This window comes from Rhinatrema bivittatum, chromosome 1, assembly GCF_901001135.1.
Source record: "Rhinatrema bivittatum chromosome 1, aRhiBiv1.1, whole genome shotgun sequence".
Lineage (NCBI taxonomy): Eukaryota > Metazoa > Chordata > Amphibia > Gymnophiona > Rhinatrematidae > Rhinatrema > Rhinatrema bivittatum.
Genome location: NC_042615.1, coordinates 225,834,188 through 225,856,943, shown reverse-complemented (window position 1 = coordinate 225,856,943; position 22,756 = coordinate 225,834,188). Strand labels below are relative to the sequence as shown.

At 43.4% G+C, this 22,756-nt stretch overlaps 1 protein-coding gene across 3 annotated transcripts in view; it reads right to left on the bottom strand.

Moving 5' to 3' along the window:
* Positions 1-22,756, bottom strand: part of ZFYVE28 (zinc finger FYVE-type containing 28) — a 629,789-nt gene that overhangs the window by 335,380 nt on the left and 271,653 nt on the right. For all 3 annotated transcript variants that reach the window (XM_029592250.1, XM_029592232.1, XM_029592241.1), the window contains exon 2: positions 5,536-5,676. Coding sequence is in view for 2 of the 3 variants with exons in the window: in XM_029592232.1 (XP_029448092.1) it covers positions 5,536-5,676 (141 nt within the window). In the remaining variant the exon portion in view is untranslated. The remainder of the gene's footprint in view (positions 1-5,535; positions 5,677-22,756) is intronic.

Genomic DNA, 22,756 nt, shown 5'->3' with positions numbered 1-22,756 from the left:
TTTCATAAGTAGGGCTATTGAGAACTGAGTTAATTATATTAGTCCGGCCCTCTAAAACCATCCCAATTTCTCATGCGGCCCCATGGGAAAATTAATTGCCCACCCCTGCTTTAGACCATGACTTTTGTGATGATTCTGACAAGTCTCCCATGCAGATAATTGTTGTGTAAACAATGCTGGACTGTGGACCTATGGATAATCACCATACTTGGGAACTCTCTGGATTTGGCCCGGAGACTCCGGCTTTCTGAACGAATTGACGAGTCTCCAGGCCAACACCCTAAAATTCCAGGTGCCCTGCTGCAGAAGACCAGAAGAAAAAAGATCTGGAGCCGCATGGACTCAAGGAAGGAGGATAATCAGCACCCGTGCCTCAGGAAGAAGACATGAACAGCAAGACTATCAGGAGTGTTTCCCTCCCCTGCAGGAAACAAGAAACTGGAGAATGAACAGCTGCGTTGGGCCGCACGCCAAAAATAAAACCAAGGGCAGAATGGCCAGACACTGCAGGAGGAGGAGGAGGAAGTGGAGCACATATCCCGTAGGCCTGGGGAAAAAGGAAGCTCCTGTGGCTAATGAGAATCAAGGTGAGAAGAGAGAATGAGAGTGTATGTGTGTGTGGAAAAGGGAGAGGAGTGAATGTGCATGTATATGTATGGAAGAGGAAGAGAAATGAGTGAGTGTGGAAAAGGGAAGTGAGCGTGCATGTATGTGGAAGAGTGAGTCTGTATGAAAAAGGGAAAGAAGTGAGTGCATGTGTCTCTCAGTGCATGTATATGTGAGGAAGAAGGAGAGAAGTGAGCATGCACATGTGTGGACAAGGGAAAGTAGTGAGTGTGAGAATGAGCATGTATGTGTGTGAGTGAACATGTGAGTGCACTAGTGTGTGAGAAAGTTTGTGCGCATGCTACTACAGCCCTCTCACTGCCCCACCACGATAATCTCAGGGTGACAGGAAATCAAAAGTTCCCAGGTATAATTACTTCAATGGCTTTGCAAGAGTGAATTATCTTTCTTTTCAAACATTCGGACAGCTACTTAGAGGAGCTCATGGTTGTTAAAAGTAGACAGATCAATCATTATTTCAGAGTCAGTTCTCCAGCACAGTAAAAAAAATATTCTTCGACTCCCAAATAGGGTGATCATCTTAAAATCCTAGATCAAAAATTTTCTAGAGTCTAATTATACTATCTATGGATATTTATTTCTTTTTCTTTCCTCTGGAAACATGTCAAAAGTTTTCCTCAACACTAACTCCACACACGTCACAATGTTTCGGTGGTGGAAATGATGCTAAGTCACAATGCAAATTCCTAAAATATACCAACCATATCCTCTTATTAAATGAACAATCAAGGACTCAACTAAATATGATACTTATTAAATGACCATCATATTAGGCTTCGTCGTTAGTAATAACGCTTTAGGACTCAGCCTTCTATATAATCATCGGTCATTAAGTGAATATAACCAAGTCCCAATTCAAACACCAATGTGTTACTTAACTTATTTTTTAGTATTTTTTTAATGCAAAAAAACTTTTAATCAAAATTCCACATGAAGTTACTTAAAAATAAACACACTCTTGTGGTACTTCAATAATACAATTGTCCTTGTTTGCTGAATGTTAACACAAGGTGCTGCTGAACATTTATCTGAAAAAATTCACCGAACATTTCACATTTCAGTGTAGAAGCCGCCATCTGTAGTGTGGTTGGCGTAGAGTAGCCGAAACTCCGTTAACAGAAGAGAATGTATGGGAAGAGCTAGAAAACTAAAAGTGGACAAAGTCATGGGCCTGATGAGGTTCATCCCAGGATACAGAGGAAGCTCAGAGATGTGCTGGCGGGTCCGATGAAAGATCTGTTCAATAGATCCCTAGAAACAGGAGTGGTGCTGAGTGACTGGAGAAGAGTGGTAGTGGTCCCACTTCACAAGAGTGGGAGCAGAGAGGAGGCTGGAAACTACAGGCCAGTTAGCCTCACCTTGGTGGTGGGAATTTAAGGGAGAATCTGCTGAAGGAAAGGATAGAGAACTATCTACAGTCAGGAGGATTTCTGGACCCGAGGCAGCATAGATTCACCAGGGGAAGGTCCTGTCAGACAAATCTGATTGATTATTTTTTGATTGGGTGACTAAAGAATTGGATCAAGGAAGAGCACTCGATGTGATCTACTTGGATTTCAGCAAAGCTTTTGATACGGTCCCGCATAGGAGGCTTGCAAATAAAATGAGAAGCTTGGGAGGGAGCACCAAGGTGGTGGCCTGGATTACAAACTGGTTGACGGATAGAAGACAGCATGTAATGGTAAATAGAACCTACTCTGAAGAGAGAAGTGTTAAGCGGAGTGCCACAAGGATCAGTGTTGAGACCAGTCCTGTTCAATATCTTTGTGAGTGACATTGAGGAATGGACAGAAGGTAAAATTTGTCTATTTGCGGATGATACTAAGATCTGCATTAGATTGGACACGCTGGAAGGAGTACAGAGAAAGACGGGATTTAAGGAAGCTTGAACAGTGGTCTAAGATATGACAGCTGGGATTCAATGCCAAGAAGTGAAGAGTCATGCACCTGGGGTGTGGTAATCCAAAAGAGCTGCATGTGACAGGGGGTGAAGAGCTGTCATGCACGGAGCAAGAGAGGGACCTTCGGGTGTCTAGCGATCTGAAGACGGTGAAGCAATGTGACAAGGCAATAGCTAAAACCAGAAGAATGCTGGGTTGCATAGAGAGAGGAATAACCAGTAAGAAAAAGGAGGTGATAATCCCCTTGTACAGGTCCTTGATGAGGCCTTACCTGGAGTATTGTGTTCAGTTCTGGAGACAATATCTCAAAAGGGACAGAGACGGGATGGAGACAGTCCAGAGAAGCGTGACAAAAATGGTGGGGGGTCTCCACCAAATGTCTTATGAGGAGAGGCTGAAGGACCTAAATATGTATACGCTGAAGGAGAGGAAGTACAGAGGAGATATGATACAGACCTTCAGATACTTGAAAGGTTTTAGTGATGCACAATCGACAAACACTCTCCGTTGGAATGAAATCAGTAGAACTAGGGGTCAAACTCCAGGGAAGATGACTCAGAACCAACATCAGGAAATATTTCTTCACAGAGAGGATGGTAGATACCTGGAATGCCCTTCCAGAGCAGGTGGTGAAAATGAAAATGGTGAAAGATTTCAAAGAGGCATGGGATAAACACTGTGGATACCCAAAAGCTAGAGGATGAAAATGAAGAAAAGAGTGCATGGGGGTAACTTGCTGATGCGGCTGTTACCACCCTTAACCAATAAGCCTGATACTTTTGATGCAACTCCAACATTGCTCTCTGCTTCAATGGCAAGAGGTAATGGGGAACTGGACTTAGACAGCAACCAACAAGGGCCCTGCTTTGACAGTTTGGGAAACTAAGTATGGGGTTGACCAGTATGGCATGGCAGATGCTACCATAGACTTGTTGGGCAAAGTGATTGGACCATTTGTTCTTTTTCTGCTGTCACTTTTATGTTTCTATGTAAAACCATCCAAACATATCAATAGGGTATATCTCGTCACAATACATTTTCCTTTGCATAAGCAATTCTTAACAAATAGGAATGGACATGTTTAAAAGCAAACTTCTTGCTTGCAAGGGTAGAGACTGTAAGTAAGAGTCTCAGATTAGCAAAAATACTTTGTTTCCTTGTGGTGTCCACTTGCTCTAAGTACTTTCCCATCACACATATACTATGTACAATATTATGGAGTTGTCCAATCCCAGGTGCTTCTTGGGACAACCAATTATGCAAAATACATTTTTTTTTGCCAACAGGAAGGCCTCTCTTACCCAAAATTTAACATATCTGAACCTAAAGCTATATCCTTCCAAATCAAATAAGAAAGGTTGTATCCCAGTTACTTTAGCAACATACCTTTGTAATCCTTTCCAAAAATGTTGTACACATGCACAAGACAAAAAACTATAACCTAAAGACCCAGATCCTTGACTGCACTTCAAGCACATAATAGAGTCTGATAATGCATTTCTAAATGCCTGCACTTGGGAACCATAGGCTCGTAATAAAAATCTGGAGTTTCCCTCAACAGTATATTTGGGGTTATTGTGTGGGCCCTTGAGAGACACGCAGAGATATAGTATAGTGTAATTAAATTATCTCTCCAATGTCATTTTTCAACTGTAAATAGTCTCATGAAATTAAAACTGATGATCCTTAAAGACCAGCAGGCCGATCTAGTCTAACTATTCTCCTTACCAACTGTAATACTACAAATCACATTTAATTTATGGCATTACTCTCAAATAAGCACAGGTATGGATCTTTTTTTTCCCCCATCTATACTGTGATGCAGTTGCATTCATCTACCACACTGTTTTTTTAAAATGCACTTGCAATATCACTCTCAAGTCAACACTTCTGCTTTGTATCAATCTTTATTCTAGATGTTTCTGTCCACCAAAAACGCTCGTCTCTTTTGCATTATGTATACAAATGTGGCATTTAAATCTCTAATCTCTCTAGAAGCCCTCCTCTGATCTGTCTATTTTGTTGACAACCCTTGCAGATACCGCCTCCACACCTGGGCACAGTGCTCTAAATGAGATCTCACCAATAATGTGAATGGAAGCATTGCCATTTCCTTTTTTATAGTAGTTATACATATTCCTTTGTATGCCAGCATTCTACAGCCTCTCCCACATGCCACACTATTTGGCATCCTCTAGGTCATCAAGTGTGTATTACTGGTTTAAATAACCAGCTACGGTATTAACGCTACATTTTTTTTTAAATTTACATCCATTTTCAAAACGCATTTTAGCTGATCATCACAGGTGAAGGTTATGGGCATGCTGCAAAAGAACGGCAGCTCCATACAGTAGAACACAGTGTATCTGTTGACTTGCTCAGCCAATAGCATTCATTTTTTAACTGACATAGGCTACTTTATTCTCTTATCAAGCTTGTTTACCACAAACATTGGAATTAATTCCTAGATGAACACAAAGTTTAATTCAACTACAGTAGACCCAAAATTCTTGTAAAAATACTTTACAGAAGGTTTTTTTTTTGACCCAGCAGTTTTCCTCCTGCTCCTCTGTACTTCCAGCTCTATTGGTACCAAGGCTGAGATCTGGCGCCATGAACCTTCAATTTGCAAATACCCAGGAATTATTTCCCCTATTTTTATATCCCTTCCCAACTTACATTTAGAACAATCACTGCAGTGATGATCCTGAATCAAAAGTTATGCACCATGGCTCCTTCTAGAACCCTGCAATCATGAGCCCTGAATCCAGATACTGACAATGACCATGGCTCCCTCTTAACAGAGGGCTATGAAAGCATTCTCAGCTCCGGCCAACTCAGAGAGTGGAAAACCTAACCTGGGGATTGAACTGGGGACCTTCTGCATGGCAGTGCACAGATCTACTACTAGAGTCATTTAGATATTATAGACATTTTTGATGATTAATTTAATTTCTTACATAAGTTAAAATTGTACTGTATTTAGCTTCCAAAATCTCCTGGTTACCTGACAGGAGCGGAACTGGTTGACTAGAAGGGTACATCTTTGAGGGTCCTTCCTTCCATCTAAACTATCCAGTTCAGCTGCAACTTGATTTAGTTCTTCATCTGCATAGTAGAATTGGGCAAGAAGCTGTGGGTCCGACCTCTGCAACAAAGAATAATACAGAACATTAAACTGGCTGTTGCACTACTCAAATGACATTTAGAGATACCATTTTTATGATTTGTATAAGAAGTTATTAGTAAAATGCATGTCAAAAAAAAAAAAAAGAACACAACCACCCTCCAAATCCCCTGCCTCCCCATACCCTACCAAAAATTGCTATCACAAAATTAAATGTGTGTTTTGAAGGTTGGAATCTCATCTTATAGGCATAAAGCAAAGCAAAAACAACAAAAAAAAAAACCCCAAGCTGTGGATAAAATGAATCAGATTAGAATTTCCAAAGTTTTTTAATCATGTAAAACGCAATAAAAAATCTCCCCAACCATGAGCTGTGGTGAAGGCTACTAATTCCTCCAAGAAATGATTTTTACAGTGAAAATGCTGGGAAGATTTCAGGTTCAGTATTCCAGTTGTAAAGAAATTTTACAAAAAGTTTTCAATTTGTAAACTGGTTCCTTCTACAGCTCCTAGCTTTTTGGTGCTTCTAATGCATACCCTTCAAGTCTCCAGCTTTTTCTGGAGTCCACAGCATTATTGGCACCTCATTTTGCTTTCCGTTACTGTTCCCCCTCTCCCCAACACTCTAATACCACATTCAGGACTTTAGACTCCATATCCCCAGCAGAACTTTAAATAACCCACCAAGTAGCTATTTGCTCAAGATCCTGGTCTTTAACTAGCTGACAGCTTGAATATACAAGAAGCCCTTGGCTACCACTCTTCAAGTAAAATCCTTTCCCCTCCCCAAACACACTAGTGTGGGTAATGAAATTCAAAGTAAAAGCTGGAGTGGTTCAAACTGATCTGCACTGGAAGTACTAAAATATTGCATGGCAATCAGATTTAATGAGTGTGAAGAAAGTTGTGAGGATCTTGCTATTATGGAGGTATTATGCATTGGAATGAAAGACTATAGCCATATCCATGCAAGAGTGACTCTAAAAGGAACTACCCTTTAACCACCAGGCCCACAGTCTAGGTTTCATCCTGGATGCCAAACTGACCATGGAAGCCCAAACGTTAGAAGTAACAAAATCCACTTTTTTCCAGCTGTACTACGTATGCCACCCTCTGCCCCTTCTTTGATAGTTCTGCTTTTGCATTTGCTCTTTTGCAGCCCCACTTGTATATAATCCCTTCCCCTCACACCTTTCTCTCTTCCTCCCCTACTCAAATTTTTATTCTCTCCTTCCCTTGCCCCTCTCTATTCTCCCTTGACTCTGTTATAAATTGTAATGTTATAACTACATTATATAATATTATCATTATATATCTATTTATATTTTATAAATTGTTTTGCTGTTATTGCATTTAACCGTTATTAATGTAAAGTTTTCTCAGTTGTTTTCTTACTGTTTTATGTAAAACGCAATTGCGGATTTTGTTCTATGTACACCGACGTGATATCTCTGATGAGCGGCGGTATATAAAAACCAATAAATAAATAAATAAATAAATAAATAATTAATCACCAGGCTGGGCTATTATAACTCCCTCTACATCAGTCTACCTTAGAAGGTAAACCAGTGTCTACGGCTCATACAAAATGTGGCAGCTCAAATGATGCTAAACCCCAGAAAATTTGACAGAATTATCCAACTCATGAAAATCATACACTATCTTTCAACACACTAACACGCCATATTGAAAATCCTCGTCCTGCCTTTCAATGTCCTGGTACCTCCCTACTTCAAAATCAACTCCCCATGTACACCCTCTCCTACTGTACTCATCACCTCAAGCCTATCAGTTTCAACCCCCAAGGACATGCTACTCACGAACATCAGGAAGAGAACTTTCTTGGGATCAGTCCTAACCTCTAACTCCTTGCCGCTTGAGGGCAGTCTCACATTGGACCTCTTTATCTTCAGGAAACAACTGAAAACCTGGATATTTGTCTTCGGTCCACAGCCAAAATAAACAAATATATAGATAAAGGACAGCCAGGTGATACAGTGTATTTGAACTGTCAGAAAATATCTGACAAAGTCCCACAGGAAAGACTCCTCTGAAAATTTCAAAGTCATGAGATGGGAGGCTGTGTTCTGTTGTGGATGGATAACTGGTTAAAAGGCCAAAAACAGAAAGCAAGACTAAATGGTTAATTTTCTAAATGTAGTACTAAATGGAGTACTACAGAGATCAGTACTGGGACCTGTGCTGCATAAATGACCTGGAAAAGGGGACAACAAAGAGAATTGATCAAATTTGCAGATGAGACAAAATTATTCAGATTTGTTAAAATGGCAACGGATTGTGAGAAACTGTAGAAGGACCTTGTAAAACCAGGAGACTGGGCAATTTAATGACAAATGAAATTTATTTTTTTATGTTCCGCCCATAAGGAGTGGAGGCGTAGCCTAGTGGTTAGAGCAGTGGGCTATGAACCAGGAGACCAGGGTTCAAATCCCGCTGTCTCTCCTGACAAGGGAGAGAGAGAGAGCGAGAGAGAATAGCCATAATGTCCTCTCCCTAGATAGGTATTTGTATCCTATCTAGTAGCTCGAAGTGAGTTACTCACCCAACATAGCTTGATGTTACCCACTGTTCTGTTCGTACGTCTCACGTTGAATGTCAAAATGGCCCCTAACCCCCTACACTAATACCTAAACCTCACCTCCACCCATAGGGATACAAAATACCTATCTCATATTAACAATGGTCCCCCAGTGGTTGAATGCAAGAAATACAACAGGTATGGCACTTATCGCAAAGTGCGCTAACTTAGCTCTTCGCATAGGTAATTAGCACAAATTGCGATAAACTGTATATTAGCATAAAACACGCCCCTTTTACTATCGCATGCGATACTTATCACATTTTGATAAATCCTTAGATTGTAAGCCCTTTGTATCTGAATGTAAACCGATGTGATATGCCAGCATGTGACAGTTTGTCAATGGAACAGCTGCACTTAACAGCAGCACAGTGTTCTGCATTACTTTGCATCATAGGTGCAACCGACCATGCAGTGCCAAACACTGGTTCAGCGTCAGTACCGCCGCCTACAACCATGCCATGGCATGTTCTATCGCCCATGCCATGGCGAGAACCAATGTTGATTCCACCAGAGTTTGTGGCACTGCTCTGCAATGGCCGCGGCGGTGCCTATCACCCATTATGTATTTTACCTGCGCCGATTCCCTCAGCATCCAGTGCCCTAAAACACCTAACAGTGTCAGGCATCCGATATCACTGAATGGCGCTCAGTGGCACCCATGGCCATTAGCACCACTCTGTGGCACTTGACCCTGGTGACGCTCTGTGATGCCTGACAGAGCTCGGATTGATGGCCTGGTACTGCATGATGTTCAATGACATTCTACATCACCCCACTCCAACAATGCCCATGGGTGCTGGATGGTGCGTGGTACAAATACCAGATGGCACCCAATGCCATTCAATGGCACCTCACATGGGTGATATGCTATGGCTCAGTTTCAATTCCCACTTATGGTCTGGCACTTGAATGTGCATAGGTATCTGATATCAGAGCATGTCATCATTAGTACATCAGCAGAGCTCAGGCTCTCCTCATTGGAGACTGCCCTGCCAGAGTATGCTTTAAGACAGGAAGGAGAGGCTTCATCCAGGGGATCAAAGGTGATGATTAACTTGGGCTCATGGAGACTAGTGAGGAGTGTGCCTGAACAAAAAACCAACATGGAGAAAGGCAAATGCCCCAAAATCCTCTGCGTAGCCTGCCTTGGCTGTATGAACTCTGTGACTTATTGAGAATGACTTGCAGAATTCCCAGGACAGCTGGACAGGCAGTCAAGCTGGCTCCATAAGGTGATGCCTAATCATAGGGTCACACAAAGCAGAAGCGAAAGGAGGGAACTTCAGGCTATCTTGTCACAATAGAGGCACTCTTTCTCAAGGGTTTCTATAAACACAGCTACAGATGTGTTAATTACCCTGACCAGCAAGATTCTAACAGAATAAAAGACTATCCAAAGAGTGATGGTAAATAGGCCCCACCTTGGAGAAATACTCAGGGGTAGCTAGGGATGATCTTATCATGCAGTTGACATGACAACCTATGTAAATTATCCTCGAGGTAGTCACGCACTCTAAACTTCCACAATATTGTATTATCTATATAAGAAGGATCACTTCCTGTATACGATGAGATGCTGGTAGTCAGTTTGTCAGAGACATGGCATCAGCATCTCCCAAGAATACTTATATTAATAAATAAAAAATTATGCTTTCTACCAAAATCTAAGTGTTCTTGTATCCCTTGACATAAACGTCATAAAGAATGGCCTGGCGCTTAATACTAATATGGTAACTAGGAATGTGGCAGAGGATTAGTTGTCCCCACCCCACCCAACAGGAATATTCTTTCATACGCTATCTCCTGTGAACAAAAGGTGGGGAATAGATTCTGGATCCTTCATTGTTGGCCTCCATTCATGCACAGTGGCAGACTAAATCTCATGGAACTCCTAGCTGGATGAAAATTCAGGTAAGTCCCCAAGTTAGAGGCCTTGCCTGACCACAAGGGACTCTACAAACTGCAGATCCCATGAGGCAACCGACAAATGCAAAAAAACAAAAAAAAACAAAAAAACAAAGAAAATACAAAGGCTGAGGGAAAGATTAATACTCAAAAGCTGCATGGGCAGCATTATTAATTAGTATAAATACAAAACTTCAATCAGGCTGTGCTGGGCCTAGGCTCACACACCATGAGGTCAACAGAAGTAAAGTATTATAAAACAAGAAAAAAAAAGCTATAATAAACAAAAACTAACTAAAAGTACATGAGGGAGAAAAAAATCCACAGAGCCCTGTGAGAAAAACTACTTCTGTGGCTCCAGAAACTTTCACTGTAGTAGATGTGAAAGAGAACAAAAAATCGTGACTTGCAGGCACTGTGGAAAAAAATTAGACTTCGGGTCCCTGCCTGGGAAGCTGGGAGGCAGGTGACTAGGACTGCACATGCTCAATACAGCATGTTCAAAGCTTCTAGATGCTTTGAAATCAAAGTTCTGTGCCAGGTTCCAACAGATGATAAAACCCACATGTGAGAACTGCAGTCCTGCTTGTCCTTGGAGAACACAAAATAGATTTTTAAAAGAAAAAAAATGAAGCTTGAAATCAAATTTAAATATCTTAGTAATTCATGAAAAACATGTCAAAGGCTTGAGTCAAACCTTTCCACTATCTACCCTTTTAAACCCTTTTTTTTTTGTTATGAGCCAGGGCTTAATTTGTCAGAGAACTGCCTGGAAGTGAGTTCCACCACTTTTCAGATTTAAGAAGGGATTCTAACTCCTCCCTTCTAGGCAGTCTGCAGGGAAGAGGGAGATAAGGCTGGAGCAGGGCCGGAGAGAGCAGGAATTAGGCCCATGCCAGCTAAGAAAAGTAGGCCCCTATGTAAGGTTCTGATGTGATACTTAATAAGAGAAATTGTTTTCTAAATTACCCATATAATTTTTATTTAAGAAGGCTTTACGAGCTTGTTAGCAAAGTCATCAATTACAATTGAAATTCTTATTTATACATGTTAGAAATAGATATATTTAGCTCTTTTTTTTTTTTTTTTTTAAATTTTGCCCAACAAAAGTAGGCCCTAGCCAAATGGCCATGCTGACACCCCCTCTCTCCTGGAATGGCCTGGCGCAAACAGAACAAACAGCCAATCTGTTCTCTAACTCAGCCATTCCCCTCCTGTTTTGCAGAGAGTAAAAGGGGAGAGTATGGTCCTACAGCAGACACTGCAGCCTAAAGTATAGATACAAAAAGGGATTGAATTAGCATAAATTTGAAATTGATGAGTAGTAATGCCAATCAATCAATCAATCATCAAGGCTACAACCCTTGCTACTACGCTACTGCTCTGAAAGAACAAAATAGAATAGTGTTCTGCTAACTTTTTTTTTTTTTTTTTTTTACAGGACCTGAGGAAGTGGAGCAGATGGTGTAAATCAGTTCTGGTGGGTGAAGAACAGCCAGTGGTTGAGCACTGGTGGGGGCTGAGGATGGAGGATCACCAGGGAGAGGAAGAGTGTTCAAGCATGTGGTTGGAACAGTATGTTTTTTGGAGAGTTCACAGCTAGTTCTGGCCCCATCCCATCTTACATGTTACACTTGACTCCTCCTCCTCCCCCACCCTTAAAAAGGAAGTGCACCTATGGAGTTTATCTACAAATTAAGATTTGACTACAGCTGAGTGCGTATTACGTGTTCTCTACCTCCCTTACACTGTTCACTGCTCATGGCTATTTCCTGCTTCAAAAGACTCTTTTCTGCCCAGACTTTGCTAGGCTCTCCCAGAAATTAGCCACATAGAAAATGTTTTCTCTATATGGGGCCGAGGTAATAAGGTGTGCTGAAGCTGCCTTGGGTTTGTATGCACATTTTCCCACATAAAGCCCTATAATGGGGATGTAATAAGGGTTTTGTGCGCAGGAAAAAAGCGCTTACGAACATGCTTACTGACCCGCGTTTTTTTTTTTTCTGTGAGAGTGCATGCTATTGGCATGCAAAAGAGGCAATTATCTAATCATGGGCAATGCAGGAAGCTGCGCTAATATTAGTTCAGGTTTTTTAATGCAGGTTGTTTTTTTATTTTTTTTATTTTTTTTTATGCCACGGTCGGGGCACGAGTTAAGTGCCAGTGCCATCTTGGGGGGCTATTTTATTCCATTGCTTGCACTGGGATGGTGTGTGGTTGCATGTCTGAGCAGCTCTAATGTGATTTCGATGATGTAAATTTCTGATTGTGTCCAGCTACTCCTGATGCTGTGGTATATCCTGCAGCTTCTCCAAAGGATGGCAAGCAGCTGAAACAGAGCAAAGTCCACAGGGAAGAAATCCAGAAACCACTATGAGACAGGAAGCCAGGGTGTGTCAACTCCTGTTGAACAGGATTTCTTCACCAGCCTGGAACCCTAAGGGTAGGAGGGGGAGGGCAAAGGCGATCTCGGAATAGATTGCCCTGAAACTGGCTTAGGTAATACCTCAGCCATGATAATACATACTTCCCCCAAAGAAGCAGGCAGTCCAGTAAATTAAACAAATTGTTGCCTGAACCACGACCCCCCTGTCCACCTACAGGGTTATCCCTAGAATGGGGAAGTATAGCTTGCAAGTCAATGCAACCAAAAAGCAGCATTTCTTTTGCAGGGCCCCTAATCTCCCAAATCCCTAAGTCATGGATATGGCGATAGGTTGAAAGGCATGCTAAACAACTAGATGGATTAGAACCCTCCTCACATACAGGCTGATACTGTAAAGTGCGTTCAGCTGAGCGCACTGTTTAACCCGCTGTTGGACGCGTGTTTTTGTAAGGGGTTTAGCAAGTTGAAAACATGTGTCCAATACCTGCCGAAACTAATAGCGCTCATCACATGCAAATGCACGCTGATGAGGCTGTTAGTCATTCGCTCAGGATACCGAAAAACAAATGTACGGCAGATCCGCACATTTTACGCTCAGAAATTAGTGCCTGCCCTCTAATTCCTGAGCAGCTGGAAAAAGTGTACATAAAAGCAGAAAATACAGCCATTTTCCTAACCCATGGCTATCAGCGGGTTTCAAAAATGGACATTCGTAAAATTGAGCCCTGACATGCCTCATCGGTGCCCAGAGGAACCAATGACTGCAGCGCTATCGACTGTTCTCTCGGCTCACCTATCTGTCAGAGGACATCGATGCTGTGAGCTTGATGGCATCCCTCGCCAGCAGCTATGGCTGATGATAGCCTTGCTCATTAACACCAATGGTGCATGAATCCAGGCAGGGTCTCTGATGCCTCCCAATTCTATCAGCTAAGGGACCCCAAGATCATCAGCATCCGTGGTGCTCGATAGCCATAGGCCAATGATAGGACAGCACAATGTCCCTCAGTGCTCCACTGGGATACGCCAAGGCACCTCAAGGGCACCAGACCACTTCGCCTGTATGCCTCGGCATACCAGGGTGCCTTGAGCAAAATGTGACCCCAGCGCTCAATCCATTCACGACCAAAGTCCCTGCTGCTCGAGGGCTTCAGTAGCACTCGAGGGCTCCAAAGAGCCCCGGCTTTCGAAGGCCTTGGGAACGACCAGGGCCAGATGGCCTCCATAGCAGCTCCACACCTCTATGGCACTGAGGGCATCGATGGTATTGGGGCAGCTCCGCACTGTGATGGCAGAGCCCATGCACCTCGATGGCCCAGAGGGCAGCCACAGCATCAAGGCCACTCCTCTCGATGGCATCGGAAAAGGCCATTTACGCACCTTGATGGGATCATGGGCATGGAATGGAAACGAAGCATCCATGGCATGGACTACTCCGCCACCTCGAAGCCCAAGGTGCTCAATGACTCTGGTGCCTAGAGTCCACAAATGTCTACAGCACAGAATGCCTTTATGGCGTCGTGTGGTCACGTACCATGATGGCATTGAGAGCACCCCAGCACTTCGACGGCATCAAGGGTGACCATGGTGCTCAATGGCAGTCCTGGTCCCCAACACGGTCCAGACATCGATGTGTCATAGCAATGATTCGCTGGTCACAGAAGTGCATGGGCAACCGTTACTGGGCATGGCACCAAAGGTGCAGCAGCAAGCTGCTTGCCCAGGCTCTTGCTCACCCTCTCTCACGAGGAGATTGCACTGCCATACCGGCAAGAAGTAGGAGATGCTACGTCATCCAGGGCTCCTGCCCGAGGAGACTAGCTCCTTTGTGAGAAGGATGAGCTCTACCCCCAGGAACAGTGAGGTCCTCGATCTCTGCACTGTCTGAACTTCCATTAATGCCGATCAATCAGTAAAACGACACGGAACTCCTGCCCGGGTAGAATTCAGGCAAACTCCCAGGCTCAGCAGCCTACAAGGATCACCCATAGACTGCATTCAGTCAGTCCTGCCAGTACCTGACAAAGGTACAAAAACAGACAAAGCAAGGAGAAGACACAGATACTAAACTGCAGGTGCAGTATTTATCTATTTTTTAAGGAATAGAAAAAGACTCTGCCAGACTGCAACAGCTTCTAAGGCCCACCATGCGGCCGGCAGACAGAGGAAAGAAGAAAAAGGAAAAGAAATTAAACTACCATAAGGTAAAGGAAAGAAAACTGTAGCTCTAGAAAAAATCACTTGCAAAAACAGAGAGTGCAAAGCTGAATACCGTGAGATATACGGCTCCTGCGATCTCACGACTCCACGGAAATAAAAGACTGGGGGACTCTGCCTAGGGGGCAGGGTAATGACTACAGCTGCACATGCTCAGTAGGGAATGTTTGAAAGTTCTAGAATCTTTGCGATCAAAGTTCAGTGCCGGGTTCCATCCGATGTTACCCATGTATGAGGACTACCATCCTGCTTGTTCTCAGAGAAATAGAGCCTTACCGCGCTTAGATATACACGTTTCTTCACATGTGCATGGCTTTTTGCGTGCAAATAATTTGCTTTTTTTTTTTTTTTACATCCCGTGGAGGCGCCAGCTTTAGTTGCATGCAGTGATCAAAACCCGCGCTCATAACTAGCGCGGGTTTTGCCGCTGGTCTTATTACATCAGCCTGTATGTATTTCTGTGCCACAGAGACTATTCACATTCCCTAGGGTGATGGGGACAGAGGGGGAGTCTTATTTGGCAGATTTCAAAATAAACTTAAGCTTGTTTATTTTTAAAAGAATTGTTTCAAGTGATAGCCATTTCCTATGGTTAGAATAGTGATACCCAGTTATTTCCCATTGCGAGCCACTTTCAAAAAATGACATGAAACTGAGGATGCACAGAAATAAAGGTTAACTAATAAATACAAACACACACAAAAAAAAAATATATATATATATATAAGGTGATTCCTTGGACTAACATTTCTTGACTAACTTTCGAGAGCTAATACTCTCTTCTTCAAGTCAGAATACAAGTGAACAAAATATATTACCAGGAAATATAAAGTAGTGTGACAGGGTGAAGGGGAAGAGGTAGGGGATGGGCTGAGGGAGTTATGGACTAACACAACAGCCAAACTACTTTATGTAAAAGAGGGTCAGCTATGGCCCTTATCTCTGCTGAACACCACACTCCTGCATTTTAACAGTAGCTACAGTTTCTCACTGGTGGCCCCTCTGGCATTTTCACCAAGGTAGATGGAACAGTACTGACCCCTTTTCTCTCTCTCAGGCCGATACAGTAAGGAGCGGTAGGAAGAGCTGCATTAGTGCCGGGCGCACCCGCAGTTGCCGCACGCACAGTCCAGCTCACCTACCGCTCGATACCGTATTGAAATGTCATGCAAATGCAAGCTGCATCCAAGAAGCGTCCGTGAAGCGTTAGGCCCGCGCAACCCATTTTACTGTATAGAGCGCTATACAGTATCCTGGGTGCGCTGGCCTAACGCTTCACGGTACCAGGAAGTGGACGGTTCTCCTACGCTCGGGATTGCCAGTCCTCTCTCCCCTCCTCCCGAAGCAAGGCGCAGGGAGGGGGGAGAGAGGACTGGTGAAACGACATGTAAAGTGTAAAGCAACGAAGCGACTTACTTTTCTTGCAACCCTCCTCCGGAGATGGACCGCGGCTCCCCTGCCTCCCGGAGGCAGCTGCCGGCGAAGATGGATGCCTGCACGGGCGAAAGCAGCCCCTGTGCGTGCAATTTGGCTGCTCAAGACGTGACATCACATGCCGTGACGCCAAACGTCGTGACATCACGCCTTGAGCGGCCAAATTGCACGCACAGGGGCCGCTTTCGCCCATGCAGGCATCCATCTTCGCCGGCAGCTGCCTCCGGGAGGCAGGGGAGCCGCAGTCCATCTCCGGAGGAGGGCTGCAAGAAAAGTAAGTCGCTTCGTTGCTTTACAGTTTACATGTCGTTTCACCAGTCCTCTCTCCCCCCTTCCCTGCGCCTTGCTTCGTTGCTACATTTATTTTTTTTTCGCTTTTTCCGCTTTCGTTGCTTCGGGAGGAGGGGAGAGAGGACTGGGGCTGCCCCGAAGACCAGCACCCATGGACGCGGCCAGGGCAGGTGAGCGGGGGCTGGGGGAAAGTTTGCCGCCTACCCTTACCTCTGCCTCTAACGCAGGGGTAAGGGTAGGCGGTAAGTTAGCAGGTTAAACGCGCGGCAAAACTGCAGGTTAAAAAAGCGATAGTCGGGGCGCGCGTTACTGTATGGGAGGGAATAGCTAATTCGATCATTTACATCTAATATACATGCCGCGGGCGGAAGGGGTTACCCGGTGATTTAAAGAGGCGGTAAGAATGGGTTAAAGGGGATAGTGTATCGCGGGTTGGACTAACGCGGCCGAAAAGTGAGTAGAAAGCGGGTTAGAAGCAGGGTAACCGCGGCCGCACTTTATTGACCTGTCTGCAAGCAGGCCACAAAAGGAAGCTTTGGCAGGCTACATGTGGTTTGTAGACTGCTGATTGGAAATCAATGCTACAGAACTTAAGCAAGATTTGAATACCTCATCTATTTCTCTCTCATCTCTTTGCAGTACCATCACATATTGCATGGAATCTGAAGTAATTAAATATGAATTGTCAAGTTTGTTCACTGGAAAGGCTAGATTTTACAGTCTCTTGCATTTGCCTACTTATGCTATCATGTGATTACACAGCTGCAATACAAAATAAGAGACCAACATTTAACATGCATCCCATGGTTACAGGACACTTAATTTTCAATAAGCATGCTTGATAAATCTCATTTTTCTCATTTCTATTTCTGTAATGTTAGCACGAACAGTCAGATCTCCAATATAATCAGTATGAATCTGGGTAATTTAATGAAACACTGGATTTGAAAGGTGGGAAGGCAAACGAGAAAGACACAAGAGTATAAATCAGAGCTTCCTAAACCTGTCCTGCAGACCCCACAATCAGGCAGCTTTTCAAGATAACCACCTTGAATATGCATGAGATAAATTTATATAAACTGGAGAATCAGTACATGCAAATTTCTTTCATGCATCTTCATTGTGGATATCCTGAAAATTCAACTGACTGTGGGTTTTCCAGGACATGCTTTAGAAGCTCTGGTGTAAATTAAATCCCTTTTAATTTCAAGCATTTAAAATAAAACATTCATGGATATTCCAGACACACAAGCAGGTGAAAACAAGTAGCTATCCTGAGAAAATTACAAAATACAAATTGAAAAAAAACCAACCAACCAAAAAAAAACAGCTATACTTTTTTTTTCATTTACTTTTGTTAAAAATTGTTTTTAGCTAGTATGTTCTATAAGGGCAGGAAATCCATTATACCCTTAACTAAATGTCTGAAGCAAAACCATTCATATAGTCTATCTCAGAGGTTTCCAAATCTGCCTGGAGGACCCCCGCAGCCAGTCAGGTTTTCAGCATATCCACAATGAATATGCATGCAGGTTCTCTCATGCATATTCATTGTGGATATCCTGAAAACTTGACTGGCTGGGGGGGGGGGGGGTGTCCTCCTGGCAGATTTGGAAACCTCTGGCCTACATATTTTCCTTCACAGTCAGTTGGTCACACTGGATCAAAAATCATTTTACTTCATACATAAATTTTGTAAAACTCAAGACTCCTTTCACAGCCGAATTAAATTAACAACAGCTGATAAATGTATTAAATGAACACTGAGGTGCAGATATATTCTTGGGGACTTCATAAAGGAGTACAATTCTCCTGTGGACAACTATTTTTCAACTCTGTGCCACACCAATGTGCTAACAATCCTATTAAAAAGAAAAGCAAGTTTGCTTACCCTAAATGGGATTTTCTATAGACAGCAGGATGAATTAGCCATGACACGCGGGTAATATCATTCAAAAGCAATCAATGGATCACATCTTTCTGGCTCAGTAAAGTTCACTATTGAGGATGTGTAGATTTCCCATGCACAAGCTGCCTTGTGAGCCCCTCAGCTGATTGTTGAGCTGAGCTTTAGCTAAGCAGTCAACTCTGCAGGAAGACAGGCAGATATTATGCACGGCTAATTTATCTTGCTGTCTACAGAGAATCCAGTTCATCCTACTGTCTACAGAAATCTACACTCATGGTAAAGCAACTTGCTTTCTCCATCAACAAGCAGGGCTGAAGTAGCCATGACATATGGGGAGTCCGAAGCTGAGAGTTGCATGGTGGAGCATATATTGAAAAACAATCCAAACCAACACCCCTGCCCCCCTCCCCCCATGGCGAGTTAACTAGGTGAACAGACTGCACAAAACTGGTTGCCCAAAGTTACTGTCACTTCTAGAGAGATTATCTGGACAGTAATGGGATGTGAAGGTGCGAATTGATGACCAAGTTGCAGCTTTGCAGATGTCTTCAATGGACACAGCTCTATGGCAAGCCACTGAGGTAAATCAAACACAAGCCCAATATCAACGAATTCAGGGACTAATTCAGAAAAAGTCCAAGCACAAACAATGTAGTCACCTGGTCACATATATTAGAATCTTATACAGAATAAGATATGTGGGACCGACATTGAATCAGTTTATAGCATAAAACCGCCTCTTACTTCAGGTCCAACTTTACTTTATTAATATACTTTTTTGTTCAATTTTTTTTCTAAAAAAAAGTTCACTAGCAGTCTCTAGCAATAACTCTTTTAAACAAAGTGAGTATTGACTTTTGATAACTTCAGAAAAATTCTATAAATATATGTAGACGTCAGACAAAACAACCTTTGACAAAACTTAGCTTGCCAGAATGACACGATCCAAACCCTGACAAGAATCCATGTTTCGATATCCTGCGGTGAGGAGTGCCTGGTGTCAGTTGACGATCCACCTCAGGGATCCAAGGGAGATCTGGCCACCCCTCTTGTCTCACCCCTCCTGTCTCAGGGGGGCTAACAGTTTTTCTCTTGAAGTTCTTGTCATCCAAAGAAGTCTAAACCGTTCACACCCACATTTCCAAACTTCAGTGTATCAAATGTCAGTCCTACTCTTCAACATCTTTTTTCTGAAGTTATCAAATGTCAATGCTCATGTTTAAAAGTATTATTGCTAGAGACTGCTAGTGAACTTTTTTAGAAAAAATTTAACAAAAAAGTATATTATTAATAAAGTAAAGTTGGACCTGATGTAAGAGGCAGTTTTATGCTATAAACTTGGCCACCTCCTGCATCTGCTTCCAGAGGTTCCAAGAGTATTGGCTCGTATAAAGCTGGTAGAGGCAATGCGGGCAATAAGCATAACCCCCTGAAAAATCTTCCTTCCAAGAGCATCCAGCGCTCTGTGATCCTTCCCCAGGGGTGCCAAAGCATGGGTCCGAGAGCACTTGGCCCTCTTGAGAGTGGATTTGACCACCACTGACTGGTGTGCCAGCTGACACCTTTCGAATCCAGTAGCCTGTGGATGAGGTACTGGCAACGAGCACCACATTGTTCGAGGGAAGCATCAGTGCCCTGCCGGGCACTGATGGGTTCCCAGGAACTGATGCCAGCTGGGTTAGTAATACACTGATGAGCACACACTGAGACACTCCAGTAGCAGTTCCAGCAGGGAGAGCATGGGCACTGATACCGCTGGTGCTGCTGGCTCGATGCTCTGCAGCGCCCGATCGACCGCCAGCTGGACTCTGCACTCCAACTCATACTCAAAAGTTGTCAATGCCAAAATAGATTGGGAGGCAGGAGGGGTGGCCAGATCTTCCTCGGATCCCAGAGGTGGATCATCAACTGACAGCAGGCACTCCTCACTGCAGGATTGCTTCAGCACCAACCCAAACCTGGTATCGAAAGCAACCAATACCAATGCTTCCATGCTTGGCCCGGTCTTTCCCCAGAACCTGACGTCCTCGACCTGGAAGAGACAGACTGGACTGGTCCCCAGCACCCTTATCTATTGATGGCTCAGTGTCCATCAGTGTGGCTCCATGTCCTTCAGCATCAATGCCACCGATGCCGATGGCTTGGACTTTCTCACCCTGAAGAGCTTCTCCATCTTGTTGAGGCAAGCGTGACGTCCCTTTGGGGTCATCTGGGTGCACAGATGGCACCCCTGGACATCATGCGATTTCCCCAGAGGATACACGTCATGTAGTTCCAGAATATACATCATCCTCGGGCACTGAGGGCATTGACAAAAACCCGAGGCCATGATAATACGAACTGAACGAGGCAAAATGAAAGTGGAGACAGCAGGGCAATCGATGCTGGTGGGCACAGAGGCACTGCCACCACAGAGGGATGGAAGTGAAAAAAAAACTTACTGAACTGCTGAAAAACTCACTAGACACTAGAGCAAATCGGAGAGGGATCCAAAAACTATTGGTGGAAAAGTTTTCCAAGCAAGTTTTTAGCAAAAAAACCAGAAGCTGAAGAAACCGCGAGGCGAAAGCTCCGCGGAAAAAAAGAATGAAGAGGGACCCCTCGTGGACGCATGGTATAGGGCATGCTCAGTATGCCTAGTCAAAGTTCTAGAAGCTTTGACATAAGTTTTCTGTGCTAGGCTCCATACGATGATGTCACCCATGTAGGACGACTACCATCCTGCTTGTCCTAGGAGATTGCTATTTGATTGTAAGTTTGATTCAAAATTCTCTTTCCCTGAAAGAAATGCGAGAAAACTCTCAACACGTCGGATGACTCATAGCTCCAGGAGGCTGATCTGAAACAGACTTCCATCACTGATCTGATCCTTTGAGCTCAGAAGTCTGGATGAGTATATCATCCCCGCATGGACGTACCTATTACCAGCATTATCTGAAGAGGCTGAAGTCTAACAAGAGAATTTATTTCCAGGACCAACAGATATAGCAATCAAAGGAGACATTTTCATCTCCACGGTAACCATCACAGGGTAGGACAAGGGCTGAAGCAGTTGATCCCAATGGGTGCAGAAGCCCTTGGAGAATCTTATGTTGAGGTGGGTCATAGGAACAAACACCGCTACCACTATATGCGCAAGGATTTCTTGGGTCAGGACCTGCCACCACTGTAGTAAGCTCTGGATTAAGGTTTGAAGGCAGAATGCTTGATCCACTGGGAGGAATGCTTTCTCCTCCACAGAATCTATCCATGCCCCTATAAACCTGATTCTTTGGTAGGAACAAGGTTTGACTTGATAAAATTGATTATGAACCCTAGCAACTGAAGGAAACTAGACTATCCTCTGCAAGGAGTCCAACACCCCTGCTTGGAAAGGTCCCATCACTAGCTAGTCACCCAGGTAAGGAAAGACACAGATCCCCTGGTAATGAAGGTGTGAAGCCACTACTGCTCAGAAGTTTGTGAAGACCCTTGGGAGCCACCGACAGCCTAAAGAGAACCACCTTGTATTGGTATTGAGAGGAATCCACTATGAATCTAAGGTATTTCCAGTGATATTGATGGATGGGTATGGGAGCATAGGCAGTGCAAGAAATGTTCCTCCCAACAATTGATTACCATAATTCCATCTACCTGGGTTTACCAACATCAACATTAAAAGCCCTGCAGCTCCTATAGAATGCTGCTGTGAGGAATAGCACAGGCTACAAGATGAGAGACCACAAGCCTATCTTGGCTGAGTTTCATTGGCTTCACATCCAGCAGAGAGATGAATACAAGGTCTTACCTCTAGTATATAAATTGCTATCTTTAAATGCCTACCCATGGATAAATGCATTATTAAAAATGTATAAGCCTGGAACTGATGATGATGCTGGAGTATAAATCCATAGATCCAAAGGAAAAATCCAAAAGAATTTTTAGAGGTTTGGATTTTTCTCTATGATACCTAGGGAATTGCATAACTATAGCATTCTTGAATTTGAAAAGAGAGATAAATTAGGATAAGATTAAAGGGGAGGGTACAACAAACCTACAAAATACAAATAGCGATGACAAGAGATGCTAGGGGTGAGGTTATTTACTAGATTTTCAGATAGCGAGTACGGTTGCCAAGGGATAGTATAGGAGGTGGTATTGGTCTGACTTGGATATAGAAGGGTATGAGGGGGGGAGGAGAAAGGGGCAAGATTTTGCGGATGTAACAATCATCCATCATACTATGTTATTATACAAGTTGTGCTTTCTGTATGTGAAATTGACATGTATGCATGATAGAGCTGTCTGATATTGTTGTATAAGAAAAAAACCCAATAAAGACAATGGAAAAAAATTATAAGCCTACTAGGCTCTTGTG